This window comes from Dromiciops gliroides, chromosome 2 (genome assembly GCF_019393635.1).
Source record: "Dromiciops gliroides isolate mDroGli1 chromosome 2, mDroGli1.pri, whole genome shotgun sequence".
Taxonomy (NCBI): domain Eukaryota; kingdom Metazoa; phylum Chordata; class Mammalia; order Microbiotheria; family Microbiotheriidae; genus Dromiciops; species Dromiciops gliroides.
In genome coordinates, this window is record NC_057862.1 from 648,224,526 (window position 1) to 648,249,445 (window position 24,920).

The 24,920-nt window shown below is 47.7% G+C and overlaps 1 protein-coding gene across 1 annotated transcript in view; it reads right to left on the reverse strand.

The window, feature by feature from the left end:
- CBFA2T3 (CBFA2/RUNX1 partner transcriptional co-repressor 3) overlaps positions 1 to 24,920 on the reverse strand; it is a 40,585-nt gene that overhangs the window by 6,836 nt on the left and 8,829 nt on the right. Inside the window, 8 exon segments of the mRNA XM_043983368.1 lie at positions 312 to 510; positions 1,943 to 2,028; positions 4,204 to 4,454; positions 6,109 to 6,298; positions 15,562 to 15,643; positions 17,774 to 17,911; positions 17,913 to 17,948; positions 17,950 to 18,017. Coding sequence (XP_043839303.1) covers positions 312 to 510; positions 1,943 to 2,028; positions 4,204 to 4,454; positions 6,109 to 6,298; positions 15,562 to 15,643; positions 17,774 to 17,911; positions 17,913 to 17,948; positions 17,950 to 18,017 — 1,050 coding nt within the window.

Here is a 24,920-nt window from a genome sequence, read left to right on the forward strand (position 1 = left end):
GCCCCATACAGACCAGGATGACTTAGAATCATGAAATCATAGGATTCAGATTCCAGGACAACTGGAAGGGGACCTAAGAGATCAGCTAGAACCCACTGGGATTCTCCGTCCCAGGGCCTAGGCCAGACTGGCTTCCAACAGCAACCAAGCTGGCATGGGGGTAATGTTAGGTTCCAGTCTTAGTGCAAGCCTTTCTGTCCACTTGTTTCTGGGTGACTTTGGTAAGTCCCTAATTGGGGTCCTGGGGAGCTTGGGCCTTGCTCTCTCTGTCCCCGGCCCCTCCCTGCCCCAGCCCAGACCCATGTCAGTACCTAACTGGGGACCCTCTGAGTTGGAGGAGCTATTGTGTGGGCGGGATGGGGCAGAGATGGGGCCCTTCTTCATGTCCTCGGCATCGCTATAGCGCCGGATCCAGTGGTTGAGCTCCTCCCGGTCAGCCTCCTGGCATCGGCGCAGCACCGTGAGAGAACGCCGCGTCTTCTCCACCATATCCATGATACAGTTCAGGAGCTATCAGGGGACAGGGGACACAGAGATGAGCTGCAGGAGAGGGCTGACCCAATATGTGAATGCTTAACTTAGCTATTTGAAAGGCCAAGGTCTTAGTTCAGCATCCATGGAGGCCAGTTGGCTTTGCTCTAATGAGTGGAGCATGGTGTCTTGGGCTAGAGGGAGCGTAGTGCTGGTTAATGTTTAACAACCAGCTCTCAGGAAAAAAAATGTACAAATTAATGTTTAACAACCAGCTTTCAGAGGGGGAAATGTATGTGTGTCACACTTTTAAATTTAATCTGCATTTGCATTTTTCTCCATCACTTTCTTAAGTCTAGACAACCAACAAAACAATAAATCAAGCCCCTGATAGGTAACATTTGCCAACTTCTGAAGTGTAAATGCTCACACTGAAAATTTAACAATTGACTCTCTCAAGCCAGTACCAGCTGTGGCTAGAAGGAACCTTCAACATCATCTAGTTGAACTCCTTCATTTTACAGATGGAAATGATCCAGGAAAACAGACAGCCCAGGTAGCTGCCCCTCTTTCAAAAGAGTACCTTTGGGGGCAGCTAGGTGGCGCAGTGGATAAAACACCGGGCCTGGATTTGGGAGGGCCTGAGTTCAAATCCAGCCTCAGACACTTGACACTAGCTATGTGACCCTGGGCAAGTCACTTAACCCTCATTGCTCCCCCCCCCCAAATTGGGGACAATAATGGCTGTACTAACTTCTTTATAGGGTTTGCTGTGAGGATAAATGAGAGAATGCAAATGTCATGGCTTTGTGTAAGGTTGGAGGCAATAAGTAAAGAGTTATAGAGACACGTGTAAGGTTGGAGGCCATACTTTTCCTCAATGAAGAATGGTGGTATTTTACTATTTATTTTATGTTACAGGGAGATATTTTTATATTTATTTTCTATGGCATAGTTTGGGACAAGAATGTACATCTATGGCTACCACATTCCCCTCATCCTATTGTCTTCCACTCCAATATAACAGAATAATAGCAACACAAGAGAATGGGCTGTATTTTTATTTCTTTTCTCTGCTCCTCCCAGAATGCCTAAGGCAGGATGGTACCCGTAACTGACCCTCAATAAATGATGCTGACTGGTTAGTCAGTTGGAGGCTAAGGCTGAACCCCTTGGGGTTGAGGACTAAATTCTTTAAATTCTCAAGTCTTGGGCAGGGAATCTAGGGCATGGGTTTGACCCAAGGAACCCTGAAGAGGCCTCAGAGATCTCAGAAGGTGCCCTGGCCTGTGTTCACTGCACCCCCATGTAGGGAAGCCCACCACGAACCTACAAGGCAGCGCCATCTGTTTCCTGTTGGCCCTACATGTGTGAGCGGACACGCTGGTGCCCGCTGACATGTCTTGGTCCGTGTATGTTTTCAGACCCAAGCCCACCCAAGGCCTCCATGCTTCGCCTTGGGGTTACCTACATTGTTGAGATGCTTCCACTCCTCTGCCCACTCTCGGTCTGTGAGCCTGTGGTCAATCACTTCTTCTTGCCGGGAGCCATGTACAGCTGGGAGAGAAGGAAAGGTGGGGCATTGAGAACGCAGCTCCAGGGAGAAGGGTCCTGCTGGACTGACCCATCCTGCCCAGGCTGACCTGCCTAGACCTAAAGCAGCTCTTGTATCCTGCCCTTCTCTGGGTCAAAAGCTTTTAAAGGCTCTCCTCTCTCTCTTCTGCCTTCCTCTCTTCCTCCTCAATTTCCTCCTCTTCTTTCCTCTCCTCCTTTTCCTCTTCCTTCTTTCTCCTCCTCCCCTTCTTTTCCTCTTCCTCTTTCTCCTCCTCTTCCTTCTCTCTTTCTCCTCTCCTTCTTCTTCTCTTCCTCCTCTTGCTTCTTCTCTTTCCTCTCCTCCTCTTTCTCCTCTCTTCCTTCTCCTTTACTCTTCTTCCTCTTTACTCTCCCCCTATTCTTCTCTCTCCTCCCCCTTTTCCTCTTTCTTCCTCCTCTTCCTTTTCTTCCATTTCCTCTTCCTCTTTCCTCTCCTCTCTTCTTTCCTCTCCTCCTCTTCTTCCCTCTCTTTCTCCTCCTCCTTTCTGCCTCCTCTTCCTTTCTTCCTCCTCCTCTTCCTCCTCTTCCTCCTCCTTTCTTCCTTCTCTTCCCTCTCTTTCTCCTCCTCCTCCTCCTCCTCTTCCTCTTTCTCTTTCCTTTCTTCCTCCCTGCCTTTCCCCTCCCTCTGGTGCCTAGGACGATGTCTTTCACAAGCTAAGTGCTCAGTACAGGTGGGTTGTGGCTCCCTTGGCCAGAGCAGACAGAGGGGCACACTCACCCCACACCCTCTTAGGGCCTGGCCGGTTTCCCTGGCCTCCCCTGCTCATGACTCACCCTCTTGCAAGGTTGGGGGAGGGGTATGGGGAGGAGGAGGGGGAGGAGGTGGCGCTCCCTGAGTTGTGCCGGGCCACCCTGTCCTACTTTGTGTGTCACCAGGAACTTGAGCCAGCACTTCAACCAAAATAGTGGCTGGAATCTGGAGGGACAGCTGGCATTTATTTTTGCATTAGCAAGAGCTGGTGGGAATTAGCACCTGCCTGACCCTGGGACTCAAGGAGCCAGACACCATCACCTGCTGCCTGGGCCGGGAACCCCGAAGGAAGGAGGACAGTCAGCTCGCTGGCCCATCTAGGGAGGGGGGGGTGTGCTGCTCCTTCCCAGGAGCGAGGCTCCAGCCGCTCCCCTTTGCTCCCGACCCCTCAGTCTGTCGGCACAGCCCCAGCAGACAGCCGACACTCACTTGGATATTCCTGGGGAGGTTCTGACATTTTTTTAGATTTAAATACATTTATTAAGCCTTTACTATATGCCAGGCACCTCATGGGTGAGTTGGGCGATACCCCTCCCCGACCAGATTTTCACAGTCTCGTGGGAAGGGCCTGTTTGTCTTCTTTGTGCTGGGGAGCCCACTGTAGTGGTGCTCTGTTTGAAGAAAATGGGGAGCAGATAAGCGGAGAGTCCATCCTGAAAAAGACCGGCACCGCCTGCCTGGATGTGGCCTATTAGCTGGATGTCTCTGCGCCTAAGGGGTCTAGGGCCAGGCAGTGGGTGATGGTGTCTGGCTTGGGAATTCTTCTGTTTGAATTTCATACATTGCTTACCCACATCATGCCCAGGCTATGTACAGTGTCAGAAGGCTTATGGGGCTCTAGGCTGCCCCATCCCCAGGATTTAGAGAGTCTGGATCCCCTCCCTAGAGCTGCCCAGGGTTCCTGACACCACCCACGTGCTTTGCAATAGTTAGCTCGGGGTTGGGGGGATGGGAATATGGGGAGGAATGTGAGACACTAGGAAAGTTGTCACTTATGAGCTCTTCCTCCGTGGGCTGCACTTCTGATTCTGTTCCTAAGGGATTCTCTTTTATTACAGCAGGTAGAAGGTTGGCCGATTTCTGGCAGGGCTCAGAGATACTATACTCCTGGGCACTCATGAATCCTGGACTCTGGTCTTATTTCTTATACAAAGGACAACACTCAACATCAGGGTCTTTCCTTCACCCCCCTGGCAGCTTCTCCCTCCTGTTTCATCCCTTCTGGGGTCCTAAGCATTTTAGTGACCTTCCTTTCTTTCCTTCTCATCTGGGTGCTTCCTATTCTATGTACCCCAGAGGGCCGTCTCTTCCCCAGGAAGCCCTCCCTCACCCCCAGCCAAGCCCCTACCCTTGGCCCAGGGTATGGAGGGCACGTGGGGTTTGCTCACCGACTTGCCGATGGCGCTCCCGCAGCTCTCGGGGGTCAGGGGGCCGGTACGTGTCCCTGTAGTGGTGGGCCACGGCCATGTCCTCGAGGCGGTAGTGCTGAGGTGGGGGAGGTGTAGGGTGGGGCAGCCCATTGGGTTGATGGCTCAGCCCATTGCTAGGGCTGTACCGCTGGGCGGGGCTCAGGGTGCATGGCCGTTTACTGAGGTGTTCGGGGTGTAGTGGGTCTCGGTCTAACCCATTCTCTTTGGTCCTGGCCCAGTGTGAAGGGAGGCAAATAGATGAACAGAGGCCAAGATGGCAGAAGCAGACACAGGAACAAGCAGGTGCAGGCCAAGATAAGAGGTATGAAGGAGAACAAATGAGAGAAATAAAGAGACAAGGAAAGAGGGAGAAAGAGGAGAAGGGAGAGGGAGAAGGGAAAAAAAGAAGAAGGAAGAAGAGGAGAAGGAGGAGGAGGAGGAGGAGGTGAGGAAGAAGAGGAGAAGGAAGAAGAGAAGGAGGAGAAGGAAGAAGGGAAGGAGGGAGAGAGAGAGAAATATGTGAATCATGTTCCTGGTCAAACCAGCCCAGCAGTTCTGGTCTGTCCCCTAGTCAGGGGCCAGGGCAGGGGGTGGGCCAGCCTCAATAAAACCCTGCTCCCTGGTGCTTATGAGATACAGGTCTTCATTAAGAAGTCTGACCCTCCATGGGAGGGAGCCAGGGAGAGGGAGCCGCTCCGCCGCTGGTAACCAGACACCCTTCTAGGCTTTGAGCTGTAGCATGTGCTACTTGGGGACAGCTACCTCTGTGACCCTGCAGGGAAGGCCCAGGTCCTGGTGACCCTACCCCCACTCTCTACCACTCAGCTCTCAGGCAGAGAGGCCCCTTGTAGGCTCTGGGGATCCCCTCTGGCATTCAGACCATCCCAGGTGAGAAAGCCTCACTACCTGGAGGCTGACCTTTTCTAGAAGAAACACCCTTATCTACCCAAAACATCCTTTGCCTCCACTTTCCATCATTTACCCTCAATTGGCCATGTGCCTTTTGGGAGGGCTCCTGGGGGGGTGGTAAGGTGGGGGGGTCTTTTAAGACCTGATAATGATTAGCATAAAAGGCCAGGCTTTCCAAAAATAGGGAAACTTGAGGGACCGTCTAAGTCAACTTTTTAATTTCACAAATGAAGAAACCAAGGCTCAGTGAAGTGACTTGACTAAAGTCACACAGCTAGTAAATGGAAGAGATGGAATTTGAACTCAGGGCTTCTGTGTTCAACTTAAACCAGCCTGTTCTTTCCTGGTCTTGTGCTCTCTGAAGTGTAAAAGAAGACTAACCAGTCCGCTTTATAATTCACTTGTCCTTTACCATGACTGGTCCCAGATAAATTGTAATGTGGAAAGGTGGGGATAATAATGATAATAATAACAGATATTTAAATAGTGTGCATTGTATGCCAGGCACTGTGCTAAGTGCTTTACAGATATAGTATTATCTATTATTATCCCCGCTGAACAGATGAGGAAACTGAGACACACAGGTTAAGTGACTTGCCCAAGGTCACACAGCTAGTTAAGTGTCTGATTCCTGACTCCAGGCCCAGTGCTCTATCCCACTGTTCTATCTTGATGTCTCTAGATCATAGATTTAGGGCTGGAACAGACCTTGGGCCTGACTGCCTCATTTTGCAGATGAAGATACCAAAACCCAGGGAAGTGAAATGATTAGAAAATAACAGAGGTGAGATTAGAACTCATGTCCTCTGACTCCAGGTCAGTGTTCATTCCACTGAACCACACTGCCTCTTCCCTTGAGCTGAAATGTACATTTAAAAATGCTGAGTTGAGTTGGAGCAATGACTGACCTGTCCACGCCCAACTCTTTTCCTTCTTCCCCCGTTTCAGAACTACAGAGGGGATGCCCCCTCTCACCTGTCTGGTGTCCTCCTCTTGCCATTCTCATTGACTTCCAGGAGAAGCTCAGAGGAGTCGATAGGAGAAGAAGCGTTGGCATCTAGCAGGAGCTGCTCGTGTTGGGCCAGGTACTGGGCTGGGGTCTGCTTGGCCAAGCGGGCACAGTGGAGGAGTTCCCGCTGCAGCAAGGGCAGGTTTGCCTGTGGAAGAGAAGAGGGTTCAATTCACTGATGGGGAGGTAGTGGTAGGGGAGGTCAATCTCCCTCCCTAGGCCTTGGTTTCTTTTCTTGTAAAATGAGGGTTTCTTTCTTTCTTTTTTTTTTTTAGTGAGGCAATGGGGGTTAAGTGACTTGCCCAGGGTCACACAGCTAGTAAGTGTCAAGTGTCTGAGGCCAGATTTGAACTCAGGTAGTCCTGAATCCAGGGCCAGTGCTTTAACCACTGCACCATCTAGCTGCCCCATAAAATGAGGGTTTCAACCAGATAATCTTTAAATTCCCTTTCATCTCTCTATCTTGCAATTCTAAGGGTCTCTCTACTACTTCATGCTTTGGTTTCCCTAGAGAACTTGATTACTATTATCATTACCAATACCACTACTACTACCATTAGTGATTCTACTACTACTATCACCACCACCACCACTATCACCACTGTTACTATTACCAGTATGACTACCACTACCATTACTATTACTACCAGCACTACTACTGCCACACTACTACTGGTATTACTACTATTATTATCACTACTGCTACCAGTTTCACTACTATCACTACTACCACTACCATTACTATTACTACTACCACTACTAGCACTACTACTGGTATTACTACTATTATAACCACTACTATTATTATCACTAATACTAGTAGCATTTACTACTACTATTACTATTACTACTACCATTACTATTACTACTACTACTACCACCACAGTACTACTACCACCACTCACACTACTACTGGCATTACTATTATTCCTACCACTACTATTACTACTATTATTATCACTAATACTAGTAGCATTACTACTACTGTTACTACTACCATTACTACTACTACCACCACTACTATTACTGTTATGACTATCACTACCATTACTACTACTACTAACACCACTCACACTACTACTGGCATTACTATTATTACTACCACTACTATTACTACTACCATCACTACTACCACAATTGTTACTACTATCACTATTACTAGTATTACTACTACTACTACCACCACTAAACATTTATATAAAGCTTACTTTGTGCCAAGCACTTTACAATTATTTCATTTGGTCCTTAAAACAAGCCTGGTGGCGGTGGGGGTTGGGGAGGGTGGGGGTAGGTGCTATTGTTATCCCCATTTTACAGATGAGAAAACTGATCATAATTCATCTGACATGAGACTTCTGGAAGAACCTCCTTTCCCTGCCTACCCTCCAACCTCCATATGCCTTTGCTCACATCATTTCCCTATTCTAGAATGTTGTACCCTACACCCATTTATGACCTATCAAAATCCTCTCTACTGTTCAGTCAATCAATAAGCATTTGTTACATGCCTACTATGTGCCAAGCACTGTGCTAAGCCCTGGAGATATGAAAAGAGGCAAAGACAGGCCCATCTCAGCTCTTGCTTCCTCCAAAAAGCTTATCCAAAGATCCATCTGTATGATCTGTGAACTCCTGGGATACTTGTCTGTGCTGCTCTTAATAATAACATAATAACAGCTGACATTTCTATACTGCTTTAAGATTGGCCAAGGTTTTTGTATTTATATATAGTTATTTACAAATTATATCTATATGTGTACATATATATTATCTCATCTGATCCTCATAACAACTCTATTATTATTATTATTATTATTATTATTATTTTTGCAGGGCATTGAGGGTGACTTGCCCAGGGTCACACAGCTAGCGTCAAGTGTCTGAGGTCAGATTTGAACTCAGGTCCTCCTGAATCCAGGGCCAGTGCTTTATCCACTGCTCCATCTAGCTGCCCCCTAACAAATGCTTCTTAATTAATTGTTATAGATAAAAAAACTGAGACTCAGAGATACTGAATGATTTGCTCTTGGTTACTCATTTAAGATACATCTATTATTCAAACTATCCTTGTGGACAAGAATGGAAAGATGTAGATCAGACACTGATGGAAATCAGAACTGTTTAAATGACTAGACTCAGGGTGTGGCCATTAATTGATTGATGATGACTTAGAGGGAGGTCTTAAGTGAAATTTCACTAAATGCTGGGGGATAGTTAATATGTTATATGACAGAGTCTGGACAGACTAAAATGATGGACCAAATAAGCAAGATGAAATTCTATAGAGATGAATGGAAAACTGTATACTTACATGAAAAAAAAAAGTCAATATTTGGGTAAAAGATATTTAGGAGTTAGAGTAGATTACAAGACAAAGGGAAATTCAGCAACTGAAAAAGGTAAATAGAGTTCTATGGCAGCTAGGTGGCGCCATAGTGCATGGAGTGCTGAGCCTGGAGTCAGGAAGACTCATCATCATGAGTTCAAATCCAGCCTCAGACACTAGCTGTGACCCTGGGCAAGTCGCTTCACCCTGTTTGTCTCAGTTTCCTCATCTGGAGAAGGAAATGGCAAACTGGTCCAGAAGCTTTGCCAGAAAGCCCCAAATGGGGTCACAGAGAGTGGGATGTGACTGAACCACACCAAAATATCCTAGGCTGCATTGAGAGTTTGCCTACCTAGTGTTTAGAATGACTCTATAGGGGCAGCTAGGTGGCACAGTGGATAGAGCACCAGCCCTGGAGTCAGGAGGACCTGAGTTCAAATCCCATCTAGACACTTGACACTTACTAGCTGTGTGACCCTGGGCAAGTCACTTAACCCCAATTGCTACCAAAAAAAAAAAAAAAGAATGACTCTATATTGGTCAGACCACCCTTCAGGAAGGGCATTACAAGGTGGAACTTGTCCAGAGAAGGACAATCAGCATGGTGAGCGGGCTAGAGGTCATATCGCTTGAAGATTGATAGAAGGAACTGGGGGCATTGAGCCAAGAGAAGAAAAGACACCAAAAGGCAGGCGAATAGGGGGAAGATCACGAGAGCTTGTTTCCAAGTATTTAAAGGGCTTTCCCATAGAAGCTGATTCAAACTTACCCCGCTTGGCCCTCAAGGGCAGAACCAGGAACAATGGGCAATGGCAGAATGTCAGAGGGGACCCGGTCACTCTTGTCTGTGTCTCTCCAGGTGCTTAATTCATGGTGATTTGTTTGAATTAGTATAGTTGAGAGGCTGGTTTGGGTTTCAAGGAAGAAAAGCTTCCTAGAGATGAGAACTGTCCAAAAGTGGACTATCTTGGGAGATTTCCTCCTTATTACAAGATTTCCAGGAGAAGCTAGATGCGCAGTGGATAGAGCACCGGCCCTGGAGTCAGGAGTACCTGAGTTCAAATCCGACCTCAGACACTTAACACTTACTAGCTGTGTGACCTGGGCAAGTCACTTAACCCCAATTGCCTCACTAAAAAAAAAAAAAAAAAAAAAATTTTCAGGAGAAGCTAGATGACCATTTGTTGGAAACCTATATCTGGGATTCCTGTTCAACATGAATTGGGCTATATGGCCAACCATATACCTCATGGTCCCCAATACAGGCTTTGTATTAGTAAGTAATAAAACATAACTAAAGTGGGGCAAGTGGGGCCTTGCCTCAGGGTGCCAAAACTTGGAGAGGGTTGCTAAAATTACTTGCAACAGCATAAAAACCATTGACCTTAGTATCCAGTTAGCAAGAACTGCTAGTTTATTATTATTTTTTTTTGTGTTAGGCAATTGGGGTTAATGACTAGCCCAGGGTCACACAGCTATTAAGTGTCAAGTGTCTGAGGCGGGATTTGAACTCAGGTCCTCCTGACTCCAGGGCTGGTGTTCTATCTGCTGTGCCACTAGCTGCCCCTAGTTTATTTATTTTTTTTTGATGGGATAAGTGACTTGCCCAGGGTCATACACCTAGTGAGTGTCAAGTGTCTGAGGCCGAATTTGAACTCAGGTCCTCCTGAATCCAGGGCCAGGGCTTTATCTACTGCGCCACCTAGCTGTCCCTAGTTTATTATTCTTTTAGCCGTTTCTCCCCACCCCCTACATTGCTACCATGGCATGTCCATATCTCAAGGGTTCTCCTCCCTGGCCTATCCCTATTCCCCCTCCCCAGCTGCCTCGCAGCATCTTTGGGTTCCTACTTCCAACTAAACTGAGAGGTTTTTCGCTGCTTGCCCTCCAAGCAAAAATCTCCAGTTCTAGCTCTGGCATCTAATGAATATGTGAGTGACTGTGCTGGTCGTGGCTGGCAACCTCTTCTTCTGGTGAGGACTAAGTGGGGTCCTCTAGTGGCTACTCCTCTCTCCCAGTCTGGGGGAGAGGCCAAGGCGATTCCTGGTCCCAGAGTCGTTCTGGGGGGACAGAACATGAGAGCTGCTGGCACCGATCAAACGACATAAAGCCACCTTGAGGCCTCCTACCTTCTGCGTACATATTACAGACCCCCTCTGGGCCCTTCCTAGAGCCTTCTACCAAAACTGGGGGATTCCCAGGTGAAGAATTATTGCCATGGGTTTGTGCTCACAGCACAGAGAATTCTGGAGGCCTACCACCCAGGACAATCCTTCTTCCTCCCCCAGCCCTGGGTCTGGCTCTCTGCCTGCGTGTTTCCCAAGACCTCTTGAGTCCTTCCCCACCCACTCCCCCAGAGAGGATAGAAATCTCCAAGCTATGCCTCTCCTTACCAGATCATCAAATGGTCCTCCCAGGGCAGCCCCTGTCCCCCCCCTTCCAGGCCCTCCACCCAGCTAGGCTCTGGGGAAGGCACTAGCAGAGAAACAACCTCTAGGGTAGGTGAGGCAGGCCTGGGAAGAGAAGAAGGCCATGTGGAAGAGTCAGTGGTTTTTAAGTATTTGTAAATAAATAAATTCTCCCAGCCCCCACACAGACTTTAACTTTCTCATGACTTCCAAAGCGCCTCTTCCCCGCCTCCCCATGGCAGCATCCAGCCCAGAGCCGATTAAGCGGCAGAATGCATTTTTGTCAAGCTGCTCTCCCTGCCTGGTTCCTGTTTTTCTATTTAGATAGCTGAACGCCAGCCAAACCTCCATCTGTTGAACCTGTTAAGAGTGTGAGCTGAGGAAATGTGGTACTGTAGGATTTGAAGGCTACAAAACATCCTCCATCCCTCTCCCCCATCTCCTTGTCTCCTAACCAGCCTCCCCTTTTGCCACTAAAAAGGGGAGGAATAGGACTAATAATAATTAGGAGAGAGAGAGTATGGAAACAAAACCGGGCCGGCTGGTTGCCGTTAGGATAATAGAAAAAGCATCTGGATCCCTGGCTGGAAACAGCTTGGAAACAGGGTGGCCAACTGAAGCAAGGGGACCGGGGAACTCGTGTAAAGTGATTTCCCTGGCTCCAGAAAGGCAAACTCCATTCAACAAACGTGTTCAATGAGGCACTTTCTGAAAAGGGATGGGCCGAGGCAAACCTAAAACACGTAGGAAGGGAACCCGGGGCAGGCAGCGGGGGGAAGGGAAGAGAGGGCGGAGGACCGTGACATCCAAGGCCAGGCCTTGGGCTTCAGGTCAGAAGGCAAACCGCGTCTGCCTGGAGATCCCCTGGGTCCCCCTCGCAGGGAAGTGAAAAACCCTCCTTTCCCGCAGGGCCAAGATGGGGAGGTTGGCACGGAATGCCGCATTTTGCCACGCTACAGGAAGGGGAGGGGGCACTTGGTGAGGCCTGGGTAGCCTTGCCCTTCGGACCCTATCTATGGCAAGAGGAGCCCTCTGATGAGAGGAGTCACTTATGCCCGGGAAACTAGGGTCTAGGCTGGTGGCAGAAAGGGGGGAAGGGTGGCTCACATGAAGACATCCTCTACTAGGAGGACTGCGAGGGGACTCAGCTAGTGATGGCAGGGACCAGGATCCCAGACAGAGCCCACAGTGAGTTTACAAAGAGGCTCTGACAACACAACTGGAAACATTTTGTGGTGGTAGTTGTTTGTTTTGTCTTTGCCTAACCATGGTTTCACCCCCATAGAGCCACATGGGGTGAAATACAGCTCCTTCTTGTCTGTTCCCTTGGGCGTGTCATAGCCCTGGGCAACTGACAACTTCTGGAGAAGGTCAACATGGGAAAGCCGAGTTTAGCCTAGCTAATGTATGTCTGGAAGAAAGCCCAAAGGCCAGAAAGCTCCTGTGACATCATTGTGTTCTTTTTACAGATGGGGACATTGAGGCACAGGAGCTTAAGGGTCACATATAGGAGTAGAGGAAGCATCAGTCAAGTCAAGTCAAGAAACAAACCGTGATACACCTACTGTGGGCTAGGAAACCCTACTATGGGGCAAGCCAGACTCTGTGCTGATCACTGGAGATAGGGTTGATGCTCAGGGTGGCAATGAATGTCCTTTCCCCTGCCCTACCTTCAGGTCTTTTCAGCCAGCTCTTGCCACTTTAGCAGCTGGCGTGGATTCTCTGACATGCTTCCTGTACAAAGAGGAAGGAATATGGCGGTGGCCTTTTAGGGGGACCTGGAGTATTTCTGAGGTCCTGCTGAGAGCGGGCTGGGAAGTCATGGGAAGCCCTAACTGATGAGGGGAAGGGGGTCAGGAGAAAAAGAGAAAGAATAATAAAGATGCAAAAGATTGTTTTCCCTTCCTCTATTCCTCTGATAAACAAGGGCAGCTGAAGCCAGACCCAGAACATCTGCTGTAAATATTTGATCTGACAGAAATGCTAGCGCGTTGTGTGTCCCCAAAGATGGGGAGGAGGCAGACTCAGCATTAAGTTAAAAGAAGAAAAGGAGAAAAGGGAAGGGTTTTAATGAATTGCAAATGATTACCAGATGGGCCTAAACCCTCACTTTATTGCAAACAGCTCCAGCTTTGCCTTCGGCTTATGAGTGTGTGAGCAAGGCAGTGAGTGGGTGTGTGTGCAGGAAGGAGAAAAAACGAGGGAGGAACCCAGCGCGTGTGCAAAACAGAGCCACAGCTAGCGGTGGTGGAGACGAGCCCTTGGAGGGGGAAAAATGTGGGTGAGGAGCTTCCCTGAAAACAAAAGGAAAAGATGAAGGGGCACCCTTGGGATGGGACCCTGGACAACTTCCATGGTGGATCTGTGCCTAAGAGCACATTATATGTCTCAAGCTGAAATCAGTGTCTCCTTAAGACCACCTAGAAGGTCCTATTGAATGTGGGTGGGGCCAAAGCAAATTTGGAAGGCCAGATGGAATGTTGTAGCCTTTAGAATTCTGAAAACTCCTTACATCTTTAGTATAGCCCAATAGGACACTGACACAGAGGATGAGGCAGGACCCTCCCTGGCCAGATCAAGAAAGGATGGAAAAATGGGAAGGAATGGAGTTAGAAGAAGATCTCATCTCTCTGCTACCTAAGACCTGGGTGTCTTCAGGGCAAGGGAATGAGCATTTATTAAGTCCCTACTATGTGCCAGGCACTGTGCTAAACGCTTTGCAAATATAATCTCATTGAGAAGGCAAGCAATTTGATAAACATTATACATGTTCACATGTTTATACATGTGAACGCATAGAATCTATATCAAATTGCTTGTTTTCTCAAGGAGGGGGGAGGGGAAGGAGGGAGAAGATTTGGAACTCAAAAATTTCAAAAAAACCAAATGTTAACATCTTTTATATGTAATTGAGAAAAACATTTTAAAAAGAGTGGGAAAAAATAAAGAAAAAGCCCAAATATTATCTCATTTGATCCTCACAACAACCCTCAGGAGGTCGGGGCTATTTGGATCCTCATTTTAAAGTTGAAGAAATTGAGGCACACAGAGCTTAAGTGATTTGCCAAGCCAGAATCACACGGCCTAAGGCAAGATGATTTTCTGGGGGTTTCAGTTTCTTCATCTGTAAAAGGAGGGAGATAGGTTAGACCATCTCTAAAGTCCTCTCCATAGCTATATCCAATGGTGCTATGATTTCTAAAAAGCGAGTCTGGAGTATCCCAGCAGATGAAGGAGCCAAATGTTAGACAACAAAGCCTTCTCAGGGCAATGGCAGGGACTGGGTCTGTGTTGGGTCAAACCCATTAAAAAAGGTCTTCAGTAGCTCCCACTGGTTGCAATTGGTTTGAAGCAACTATGACTTATTAGAATGAATAGAACACAACCTAGAACTGCAAGTCTTCTAATTGGTCTCCCTGCCTCAAGTCTTTTGCCAGTCAAATCCATCCTCCACTCATGGCCAAAGGGATTTTCCTAAAGTTCAGGTCTGACCATGTCACATCCCAATAAACTGCAGCATCGGGTAATTACCCTGTTACCTTTTGGGATCAAGTATAAAGTCATTGGTTTGGCACTAAAGCTTATTTACAATATGCTCTCTTGAAATCTTCTGGCTTTCCCCACATTCCAATCCTCTACCTTGATCATTATTCTTGAGTTAATCTAAACGCTTTGTGATGTCATTGGCCCTCTTTGAGGACAAAGAAAATGAAGAGGAAGACGAAGAGGGAGATGGAGACGGAGAAGAAGGAGGAGAAGAAGGAGGAGGAGGAAGAAGAGGGGGAGGAAGGAGGAGCAAGAAGAACACCCCCCACCCCGCTTTTTACAACCTGACAATTTCCCAGCTCTCCTGTCTTACATCTTCTTCCCTCCGCATACTCTAGGGTCCAACAGGAGCCTGCTGCTCCTGCTGTATAATAAGGCCCATCTCTCAGGTCCGTGACTTTGCCCTGACCGTCCCTCATGTCCTCCTCCTCTCAGCCTCATGGAATCCTGGGCTTCCTTCAAGACACAGCTCCAATTCTCCTTTCTGAGGGAGGCCCTTCTCAGTCCCCTCCCCATTAGCTAGATCCTTCCTCTCCAATGACATCATCCATCCCCTCGTCTGGCCCTATTTATGTATATTTTCTCCTAGTATAAGACAGAGACTGAGTTTTCTTTTTCTATCACCAGAACTTAGCCCAGTTCCTGGGCTAACATAGTAAGTACTTAAATAATGCTCATGGATTCATTTAATTTTCACAGTGCCCGCTACACCTGTTAAAATAACAAATGATACTGAAAGGCATCGGAGTCGTCTGTGACCAATTGTGATTCAGAGGAAACTGATCACAAATCATGTCTCGTCTCTCTTGGCAGAGAAGTGGTGCACTCTAGGTGAGGAGTGAGGGAGACATGATATGTGCGTGTTGGGGGATGGAGTCCCTGGAAAGTGAAAGTGAAGTCCAAAAAAAGAAAAGGGTAGGGGCATCAATAGAGCAGACACTACAAAATACACATACGTAGTACACAACACAATATACCACACATGTACACACACCCATATATGTGCATGCATGCATACATACATGCCTGTTCACATACATATACAACTATAGACAGACAGACAGATAGAAAATTGAGAGGGATAGGCGGGTCTTGCCCTTCCCTAGCAACAAAGGCGATCAGAAGTCTTTACCTTCAGGAGGGAATGACGAATGGCCGCAGAGGAAAGTTTGTGGCTTCTTGAGTTTGGAATGGCAACTCCTCAATGGTCAGGGTTGAATTCTGGAGGAAAGGGGGGAAAAAGGGCGCAATTCAGTCCCACCAAAGGTGCCCATATCCAAGACGATTCACATTTGCTTCTTCTGGTAAGCCCGTGATGGAAGGTGCCATCCTCCATCTTGTGAAGGAGGCAGGGGTAGTACACGGGGGGTGCTACTTTTTGCAGGAGAGAACAACCCCGTGCCCATTTGCTTGTGTCCTGCCTTCTCGGGTCACCTTCCTTCTACTTTGTAGAAGCAACTTGCCTAAGGTCTTACACTACTACTTCATGGGGGCTGGCATCCTCCTGCTCATTTCTTTTCCTCATACTCTGCCTCTCCTGGGGCTGGCTTCACTCCCTTTGGGAATCGTTTATAACTAAGCTCCCAGCAGCCAGGTATGAGGCTGGCCTCTGTGAACAACTGCTTAGATTGCTCTCCAGAAATGGAAAAAGAAAAATGGTGGGCTTAGTTGATCTTCTCAAGAGCCTCCCTGTGCTGCTTGACAACAAGGTCTTATTGCCAGAGGGGGCGGGGTCTAATGGTACCTCCTCCAAAGGTTTCTCTCCTAAGTTCAGAGGTAAGTGGGGCTTGGACTCCTCTAGTCAAGAAATAGGGGCATGAAGCATCGTCTTCACTGGTCAGTCTGGCTAATGATGGCTTTGGTCATGGTGCCCAAGTGGGATGGGAGGGGAAGTTGCTCACCCAATCTCATCTGTCCAGAAAACTCAAGCATAATTTGCATGGCGTCTTTTCTTCTCGAAATTCTGCCCAGGCTCTTAGAAGCCTAGAGGTATCTCCCAGATGCCAGACCAGTCCTCCCATCCCACTCTCATCTCTTTCTTTGTAGACAGGAAATAGTCTCACAGGACACGTCAGTAGGCATTTAAGGCAGCTCTGGAAACATGTCAGGCAAACGAAATGAAGGAGTGTGCAGAAAATCAGTCCTGTGGGGAACCCTGGACTTGAAGTCAGATGACCCTGGCTAAATTTCTTCCCCATATGTGGACCCCATTTCCTTATTGGTAAAGCAAGTTGGGAGGACTAGGTAATTTCTTTCTTTCTTTTTTTCTTTTCTTTTCTTTTTCTTTTGTAGGGCAATGGGGGTTCAGTGACTTTGCCCAGGGTCACACAGCTCGTAAAGTGTCAAGTGTCTGAGGCCAGATTTGACTCAGGTCCTTCTGACTTCCAGGGCCAGTGCTATATCCACTGCGCCACCTTAGCGCCCCCGGACTAGGTAATTTCTAAGGACCCTTCACCCCTAACATTTTGGGATCCTAGAAAAGAAGCAGAAGAGAGAAAAGGAATACACTGATATGAGGGATTCTAATACAGAGCATTATTCTCTGTTTTCACTGAGGGTAAAAATAAGAGGAATCATCATCACCTCCCATTTATGTACTGTCTTAAGGCTTGCAAAGCACTTGACACATACATGATCTCATCTGAGACAAGCACGTCAGTAGTTGTAATCATCATTCCCATTTTACAAAGGGCAAACCAAGCCTCAGAGAAATTGAATATTCACACTGCTATTTAGTATCTGAGGGAGGAACTGCAACTTGTCTCCTGAGCCCAAATTCAGTACTCTATCTAAATACTAGGATTATGTTAGGTGAAAAGTAGGGAGAGTTTTCTTGAGTAACAGGAGGCAAATTATGGACAGGCACTGAAATTTCTTTGTAAAACCATTTCAGAAAGAGAATATGGTTTCATTTTTCTGGGATGTTTTTGCTAGAAGGAGAGGCCATGGATTATATGGTCTCCTCAAATCCTTCTATAAGACTGAAAAAAGAGCCCAACCTGGGGGTGCAGGGAGGGTCGCTCTGGATGTAGTTTAAGAGAGAATGGTTGCTCTCAATTAGCAGGGTCAGGAGCATAGCAGTAGGCAGGTAAGTGAAAGTGATTCCTTGGTGGAATGAAAGCAGGGGACCACAAAGGCCAGGAGGGACCACTGAGCCACCCCACCTCCTTGTGGGGTTAGGCTGGGCTCTCGGAGCTTCTGAGGTTATAAGGCAAGAAGTGTGCCTTGGCTGGTACCCATGCCCCCTGATGCCAAGGACCCTTGGCACTGCTCTGAGCATGAGATTAGGTGGATGACCTCCCCTCAACAAAATAAAATCCACCTGTCCCTGAAACGTGAACCAAAGCTTACCACCAGCCCCAGCACCAAGGTGCGGACCCGCTCCCCGATCTCCGGAGAAATGTCATTCCCAAACTGCTGCAGGGTGGTAAGGAAGCGTTTGAGTTTGCTGAGCTGTCGTGCGCCACAGGCTGGCGGGAGCTGCTGGTTGGGACAGTGAGGCTGTAGAAGAGGTGGCAGGGCCATTGGCTGAACCCGTTGGGGGTCGATGGGGCTCCGTTGATCGCCGTCGGGGAATGGCTACTTCCATTCATCACTGTAAGGAGAGAGGGGGCCCAATGAGTCAGTTGGTGCTGGGTTTTGGGGGTAGAACTGATGGGGTGGAGGTAGGGATGCAGAGACATTCATGGCAAATGCGTAATGAGGAGTCAGGTTTTCCTGAACTCAGGTCATTTCAACACCCATTTATTGAGTATCTATTATGTGCAAAGCAGTGGGTTTCCTACCTTAAATGTTTTATAAAACAGAGGTTGTAAGCTTCATCATTTGGGGGATGTTCTGCTCTAAGCATTCAAGGTCTCCATCCTATGGGATAACTTACAGGTCCTTGAACTGTCTCTCTTCCACTCCATACCCATGACAACATTCACAGTCACACTTGAGGCTCAGCCACCAGAAGATCAGGCTCTCTAGGTAAATCTTTATTTATTATTAATTTTTTTTGTGAGGTCTCTAGGTAAATTTTGAGGTATAACTGGTACTCTGCAAGCCATTTACTTCTGTCCTACTCCTTTCTCCACCTCACCTTCCTCTCTGTGGTTTGCCAAAATTCCCGAGTGTGGGAGGGAGAACAGTCATTTGGTGAGTCCCCTCCTGCCAGATCTAGGAGTTTAGTCAGCACTTTTCCTGACACCTACAGGTGTATGTAGGGCGTTCAGAGAAAGGAAAGGAGCTTCAGTATAAAAAGATGGGACAACCCATGGGCATTCCTATTCTTTCCTATACATCTTCCCATCAACATGGACAATATTATGATAATTGATCATCAACAATTATTAATAATGTAATTTATTAGAATTAGTAACTAAAACCTCACATTCACTAAGTACTTTAAGGTTTACAAAGCAGTTTTAATTTTATAGGTAGTAAGAAAGTTCAGGGAAGTTCCCTGGCACCAAGACATTACCATGTTTTGTTATCTTTTTTTGAAACCTGTTGACTAAAGACAGGGAACTCTTACAGAGTTGGGTTTTTTTTTTGGGGGGGGTAATGAGGATTAAGTGACTTGCCCAGGGTCACACAGCTAGTAAGTGTCAAGTGTCTGAGGCCGGATTTGAACTCAGGTCCTCCTGAATCCAAGACCAGTGCTTTATCCACTGCGCCACATAGCTGCTCTCTTAGGGAGTTTTGAGGGTCTGAGTCAGATCACAGGCAGGGGGCTACATACTCCCAGCCTGCAGTGAAGAAACCTTGAAAACACACTACATTCAAAGTCAGGAATGTGGGTTTGAATCCTAACTCACACCTCGCTAGCTGTGTGCCCTGGCCAATGTGCACACGAGCCTCAGTTTCCTCATCTGTAAAATGGGAGGGTAATAATACTTGCACTTCCAAACATACGGGGTTGTATGATTATACTGTAAATCTCCAAAGCCTGACATCTCTCGGAAATGTGTGTGAGTTCTGAAGGTGAAACTATAGGTGAGAAAACGCTAGGGGTGAGGAGGAAATCTGGCTTATGCTGGAAATTGCCCACTGGGTGTACTTTCCTTTTGTTGTGGGTCCTGGCATGCGCATGGTTAATCTATTGCTGAGTCATGCACATATTTAGGCACTCAAGTACATGTCTGAAATGTTGATCAAGGGAGATTATATATACATAGCGCTTTCTTAACTAACAAAGCATTAGACAAATAGATGGTGATGGTGGTGAAGAGGATGATGACGAAGATGAAACATGCAGGAGGGAAAAGAGGAGCTTCTCTAGGTATGGGAACCATATCATTAACCAGGGACCGAAGGGAGATCCAACTTTAGTTGCTCAGCTCACATTGCTAAGGGAACCCCTTTCCTCCCATCTCCTTGCCAGTAGATACTTCTCAGAGGTTCTGGTACCTTAGACTCAGATACTCGGGATTAATGGGTTAGATTCCAATCCCATGAGCTTTCCATCTACCTCCACTGGCCCATCATTGGGGTGGGTTGGGATGGCTTAGGTTGTCAAGGGATCTGGGTGATCCCAGGAGACCAAAGACTCCATCACTGGAACTGTTCTTTACATCTGTAGCATTTTCCCCTTCCACTCTCCAACTCCTACCCATCCATTCTGAGCTCAACTCCAAATGCCCCTTCTCAATGAAACCTTCCATATTTTTCCCTCTAGCTGGTAATAAACATCCCCCACCTGCCACCTCGTGTCGCCACTGTATTTTACCATTCTCTAATGCACAGATCACGCAATGTTATCTGGTCTCTCCTGGCAGAATGCATGCTTCTTGAGGGCAGGATTCTCACTGTTGTCTTAACGCCCCACAGTTCTTGGCCCACAATAGGCGTTTCATCAATGCTTGTAGGTTGACTGATTGCTTCCTTCAACAGACAGTCAACTCCGTGAGGGGTTGACTAGTTTACCTAAGCTCCATACCTCCTGAAACACCTAGCAATGCAATATTACTCTCAGCAGGCACTTAATGCATGCTCGTGGAATAGAAGACTTTCCCAGGGGGGATCGGGGAGCATCACATCACCTCTCCTCTCTTTCAGGCTCCTTCCTTTTTAACAGCACACGATTCCATGACCTTCATCCTCTGCCTACATCTGACTCTCACCCCCAGCTAGCCTCAGAGTCTCTAGGCTGGCAGAGCACCAGGCCCCAGGAGCCACCAGGTACACAAGCTCGAAGCAAGAGTCAAAGGACCAATGGAGAGTCAGAGAGCGAACAGAGAAGAGATGGCTGGACCCCTTGAAGTCCTCTTTCTATGGCTGTCCATGGAGAGAGCTGGGCTCAGCAGGAACTACAACAGGAAGGTCAGGGACCAGAGCCTTCCTTGGGGAAAACCCAAGACATCCAGGGAGGCCTGAAGCAGATGCTTCCAGGCGATGGATAAGCGACTCCCTACCTCAGCACAGGGTGGGATGAGGTCCCCCTAATGCTACTCACATCACCCACCCCTCACCTCAGCACACAGATGACCTAGTATGCAATCACCCATCCTCTCATTAGGGGGTCACGTTCCTTCCAATCTCAGGCCAAGAGCGTTATCAGCCTATATTTGGGTATCTTATTACTGCCCGAGAGACTGCCTGATGTAGTGGACCGAGTGGGTGGCCTTGGAGTTGAGAAGATGTGGGTTCAAATCTGACCCTCTGACACATACAAGTTATGTGACATAAGCAGATCATTCTATGTGACTGAGCCCCAAGTGTCTCTTGAAAGCTTAGCAGCCAAGCTCCAATCTACACAACAGTGAGATCACGGGTCTTGGACAGTGTGTTAACATGTATCCACAATGCTGTTTTCAGTGTGTCTGCCGGGGATACTTTTTCCCCCTAGAAGTCAACCTTGAGACGATTCAGTCTTTGGTCCCCAGAGAAAGCTGCATGACATTCTGAGCTCAGCTAGGGAGCTAACAAGTGAGTATTCTCTCAAGGATGAGGTTGACTGAAGGGGAGCTAGCTTCATTTTCCTCCTCTGGAGGACTCCTTTGATGAATCTATGTCATAGTTAAAGAGTCATGTTTTCCCCACATCTGCTGGGGATAGGCAATGGACAGACAGGTCCACAGTGGCTCAATGCACTGAAATCACTTTACTCCTGTCCACTTCCCTTCCTGCTTAAAACACGGCTGGTTTATTGACCACCTTACTGCTGTCAGATAAGACAACTAGCTTTCTTCTCCTGCCTTATGAAAACTGCATCATTTGGCTTGGGGATCCTGACTTTTTTGGGGGCTGTGTTCATGCATTTTCTGATCTGGTCTAACTGTCCTTGACATATCAGGGAAGCCTCTCTGTAGGAACAGTCCCATTAGGAGAGGCAGGTCCTTGGATCCACACAACATGGCCATTCAGATGACACAACAATGCCTCAAGGCACCTGGGTGCTATAGTGGATAGAAAGGTGGACTTGGAATCAGGAAGACCCGAGTTCAAATCCTGACCAAATCCTGGGCAAATCGCTGTATAAGCTGGGTTACTGGAATCAGGGTGTATATAAGGCATGGATGTGCCTTGTGTGTTCATGAACTCTTGGGCATGTGACATGAGCAGAGAACTAGGGATCACAGGACCTTAAAACAATCAAATCTAACACTTTTGAGGCACAGAGCTGTTAAATGATTTGTTCACTGACACACAGCTATTAGTTATCTTTAGAGGAAATTTGGGTCTGGGGCAGGGGCAGCTGCCTTCCCACCTTACATTGATCCTCAACCGTTATTACCAAGAGGGCCAGAGGGAGTAGTCTTTCTGACACTTTGATGACTGACATGATGTTCATTTTCACTTCCAGGGTGATGGTGAGTCTCCCCGAATCCCTCCAGCCCCAAACAACCTTTTAGTCTGGTTTGATCACTTCCTGGGTGGGGCCAATGACAGAGGTCCCTAACCACTGTCCAACCTTAGTAGCGTGTGACACTGGCAAAATCATTTCCCTATTTCTGGGCCCGTTTTCTCAATTTCTGAATGTGTGTGTTAGATGAGGTGACCACAAAGGTTCTTGCTTGTTTCTAAGGTCTGTGATCCCATGCATAAAGCAGGAAGAGTCATGGGCTCTTGCAATAGGAATCGTGGTGTTGGGAGTGGGAGGAGGAAGACCTCCGCTATACCCTGCTCTGAGCTTCAGGGACTGACGTGGGTCAGCATCATCCTGTGATCTGACTTGAGCTATTGACTGTCCAGCCAGTCAGCTGCAAGCCCCAGTCTAGGGCCAACTGACCATCAGCCAGGACTGTCCATGACTCCTGGCAGGAGGGGGAGGGGCTGGACTGATTGTCAGGGTTTTATCTAAGAACAGGGGCTCTTAACCCCTTCTTGTGTCATGGACTCCTCAGAATGATGTTTTTAAGTGATTAAAAGAGATGTTAGTTTCAGTTGCAGGTTAATGAAAATAAAGGCATAATTCACCCCCCTCAAGTTAATGAAATCTATTCACATACCCTTTGGGAATTCTGTGGACCCCAGATTAAGAACCTCTGTCCTAAAACCCTGTAGACGGAGGGTCCATTAATGGTTTTATTAACTGAACCAACCCTCTCCTCCCTTTTTTTTTTTTTTTTGGACCCTGGCTCATGATTTAATTAATGTGTTTGAGAAACTTCCCTACCAATGAAGATTGGTACCTGCTCAATTAGAGGGTTGACTGGAGACATTTTATCGATTGAAAATGCCTAATTGAGAATCAGTCAATAAACATTAGAAGTGCCTACTATGTTCCAGGCACTGTGCTAAGCACTTGGGATACAAAAAGAGGCAAAAGGACAGTCCCTGCCCCTCAAGGTGCTCACAATCTAATGGGGGGAGACAATGAGCAAATATGTACAAATAAGCTGCATATGGAAAAAAACAGGAAATAGAAAAGGGAAGGGAGAGATTGAGTGACTTGCCCAAGATGACAGAGTCAGGAAGTATCAGATGTGGAATTTGAACTCGGGGTCTCCCTGATGTTGAGGCGACTCTTTACCCACTTCTTCCTTGATGCCTTTCTCTATTGCTTGCTTTCTAGGGGTTTTCTGTCCCAATGTCTGGTGTGGCTAGCTTGAATGTTATCTGAACAGTCCTATGTATCTTCTCTCATGGTATTAGTGTGTTGTGTTGATACATTAAAAGTGACTTGGTCTTAATGTGGCTTGGAAGAGGGGTGTGTGTGTGTGTGTGTGTGTGTGTGTGTGTGTGTGTGTGTGTGTGTGTGTGTGTGTGTGTGTCAGGGTTAGATTAGGTGACATCAAGATGGCCCTTAGTTTGGGGTTTGGATGACTCTAAGACATAGGAATTTAGTCAGGTGAAGTAGAAAGAACCTGGAATCAGGAGGTGTAGGCTCTAGTCTCCACTCTTTCCTCCTCTCTGCTCTTTGAACCCTTCTCTGTGAATGGGGGGGGGGCTCAATTAAATGATCTTTGAGTGTGGAAGACCTCCTCTGGTTCCGACATTCCACCCAGGTATGGATCAGGTCTTCCAGGGAACATGGAGGCTCTCATATGCAGGGACTAGCTAAGGAGGGATTCTCTCTTATCAAGAGTTCCATTCCAGTTCTAGGGTCACTAAAGTGTACCCACAGCCACATCAGATGAAGGAAAGAAAGGTCCCATTAGTCCTGCTCGGCTCCTCTACTTCCCTCTTCAAGGTTTTGTCCAGAGTAGTTTTTAAATAGACTTGGAAGACCCTTCACTGATAAGCTCATTATCTCTCCCTGTATCTCTCTCCAATCCAAACCACTAGAAACACAGACATACATTAATGTGTGTGCACACGCACACAGACACACGCACACATATCCCGAGGCATGACCAGCAACTGTGAAGCCGCAGCTAAGAGATACTCATCCTTGCCCAAAGGAGACCTCAGCAGAAGAAGAACGGAGTTCCCACTGCTTTGCTCAGATGCTAATTCTAAGAAGGGTGGCCGCCACTGTGTCCAGACTGGTCTGTCCCCTCCCAGAAGACGCCCTCCCATCCCGTGGCTCCTAGGAGCTGTCCTCTGATGGCCCAAGGGCAGGACATGTCTGCTGGGGACTGGTGCTACCTTGGGGTTCTTTCCCTCCCTTCTGCTCGCTTACTAACCTTGCCCGCCGTGTTTGGGTCGTCCTGGAAGCCAGCAGCCCTGCCTCTCCCGTGCCTGCTCAGGTTCGCTCCCGCTCGCACTCGCTCTCTCGCTCGCTCTAGCTGCGGGGTAATATCAGCAACTTGCTAAAGAGACGCCGAAAATAACCACATGGCCACAACTGCTTTTATTCCAGTGACAGGTGTGTTACTAAGTTAAACTCCACACATGTCCCCTGGCTGAAAGTCGGTGAACACAAACTTGCATCCTGGTGACTCTCCCAATACCGCCCGTGCCTGGAGTCCAATCTAAAGGGGGGGGGGGCAGATTGGAAACTGGGAAACCCACAAGGTGCCTGGTTAGTCAGCTCTGCTAAGCTGAAGGTTTCAATCGACCCTTGCCATCGACCCTGTCACCTCCTCTCCTAACGTGTGTCAGCTGAATGCTCCTCCCTGACCAGGGT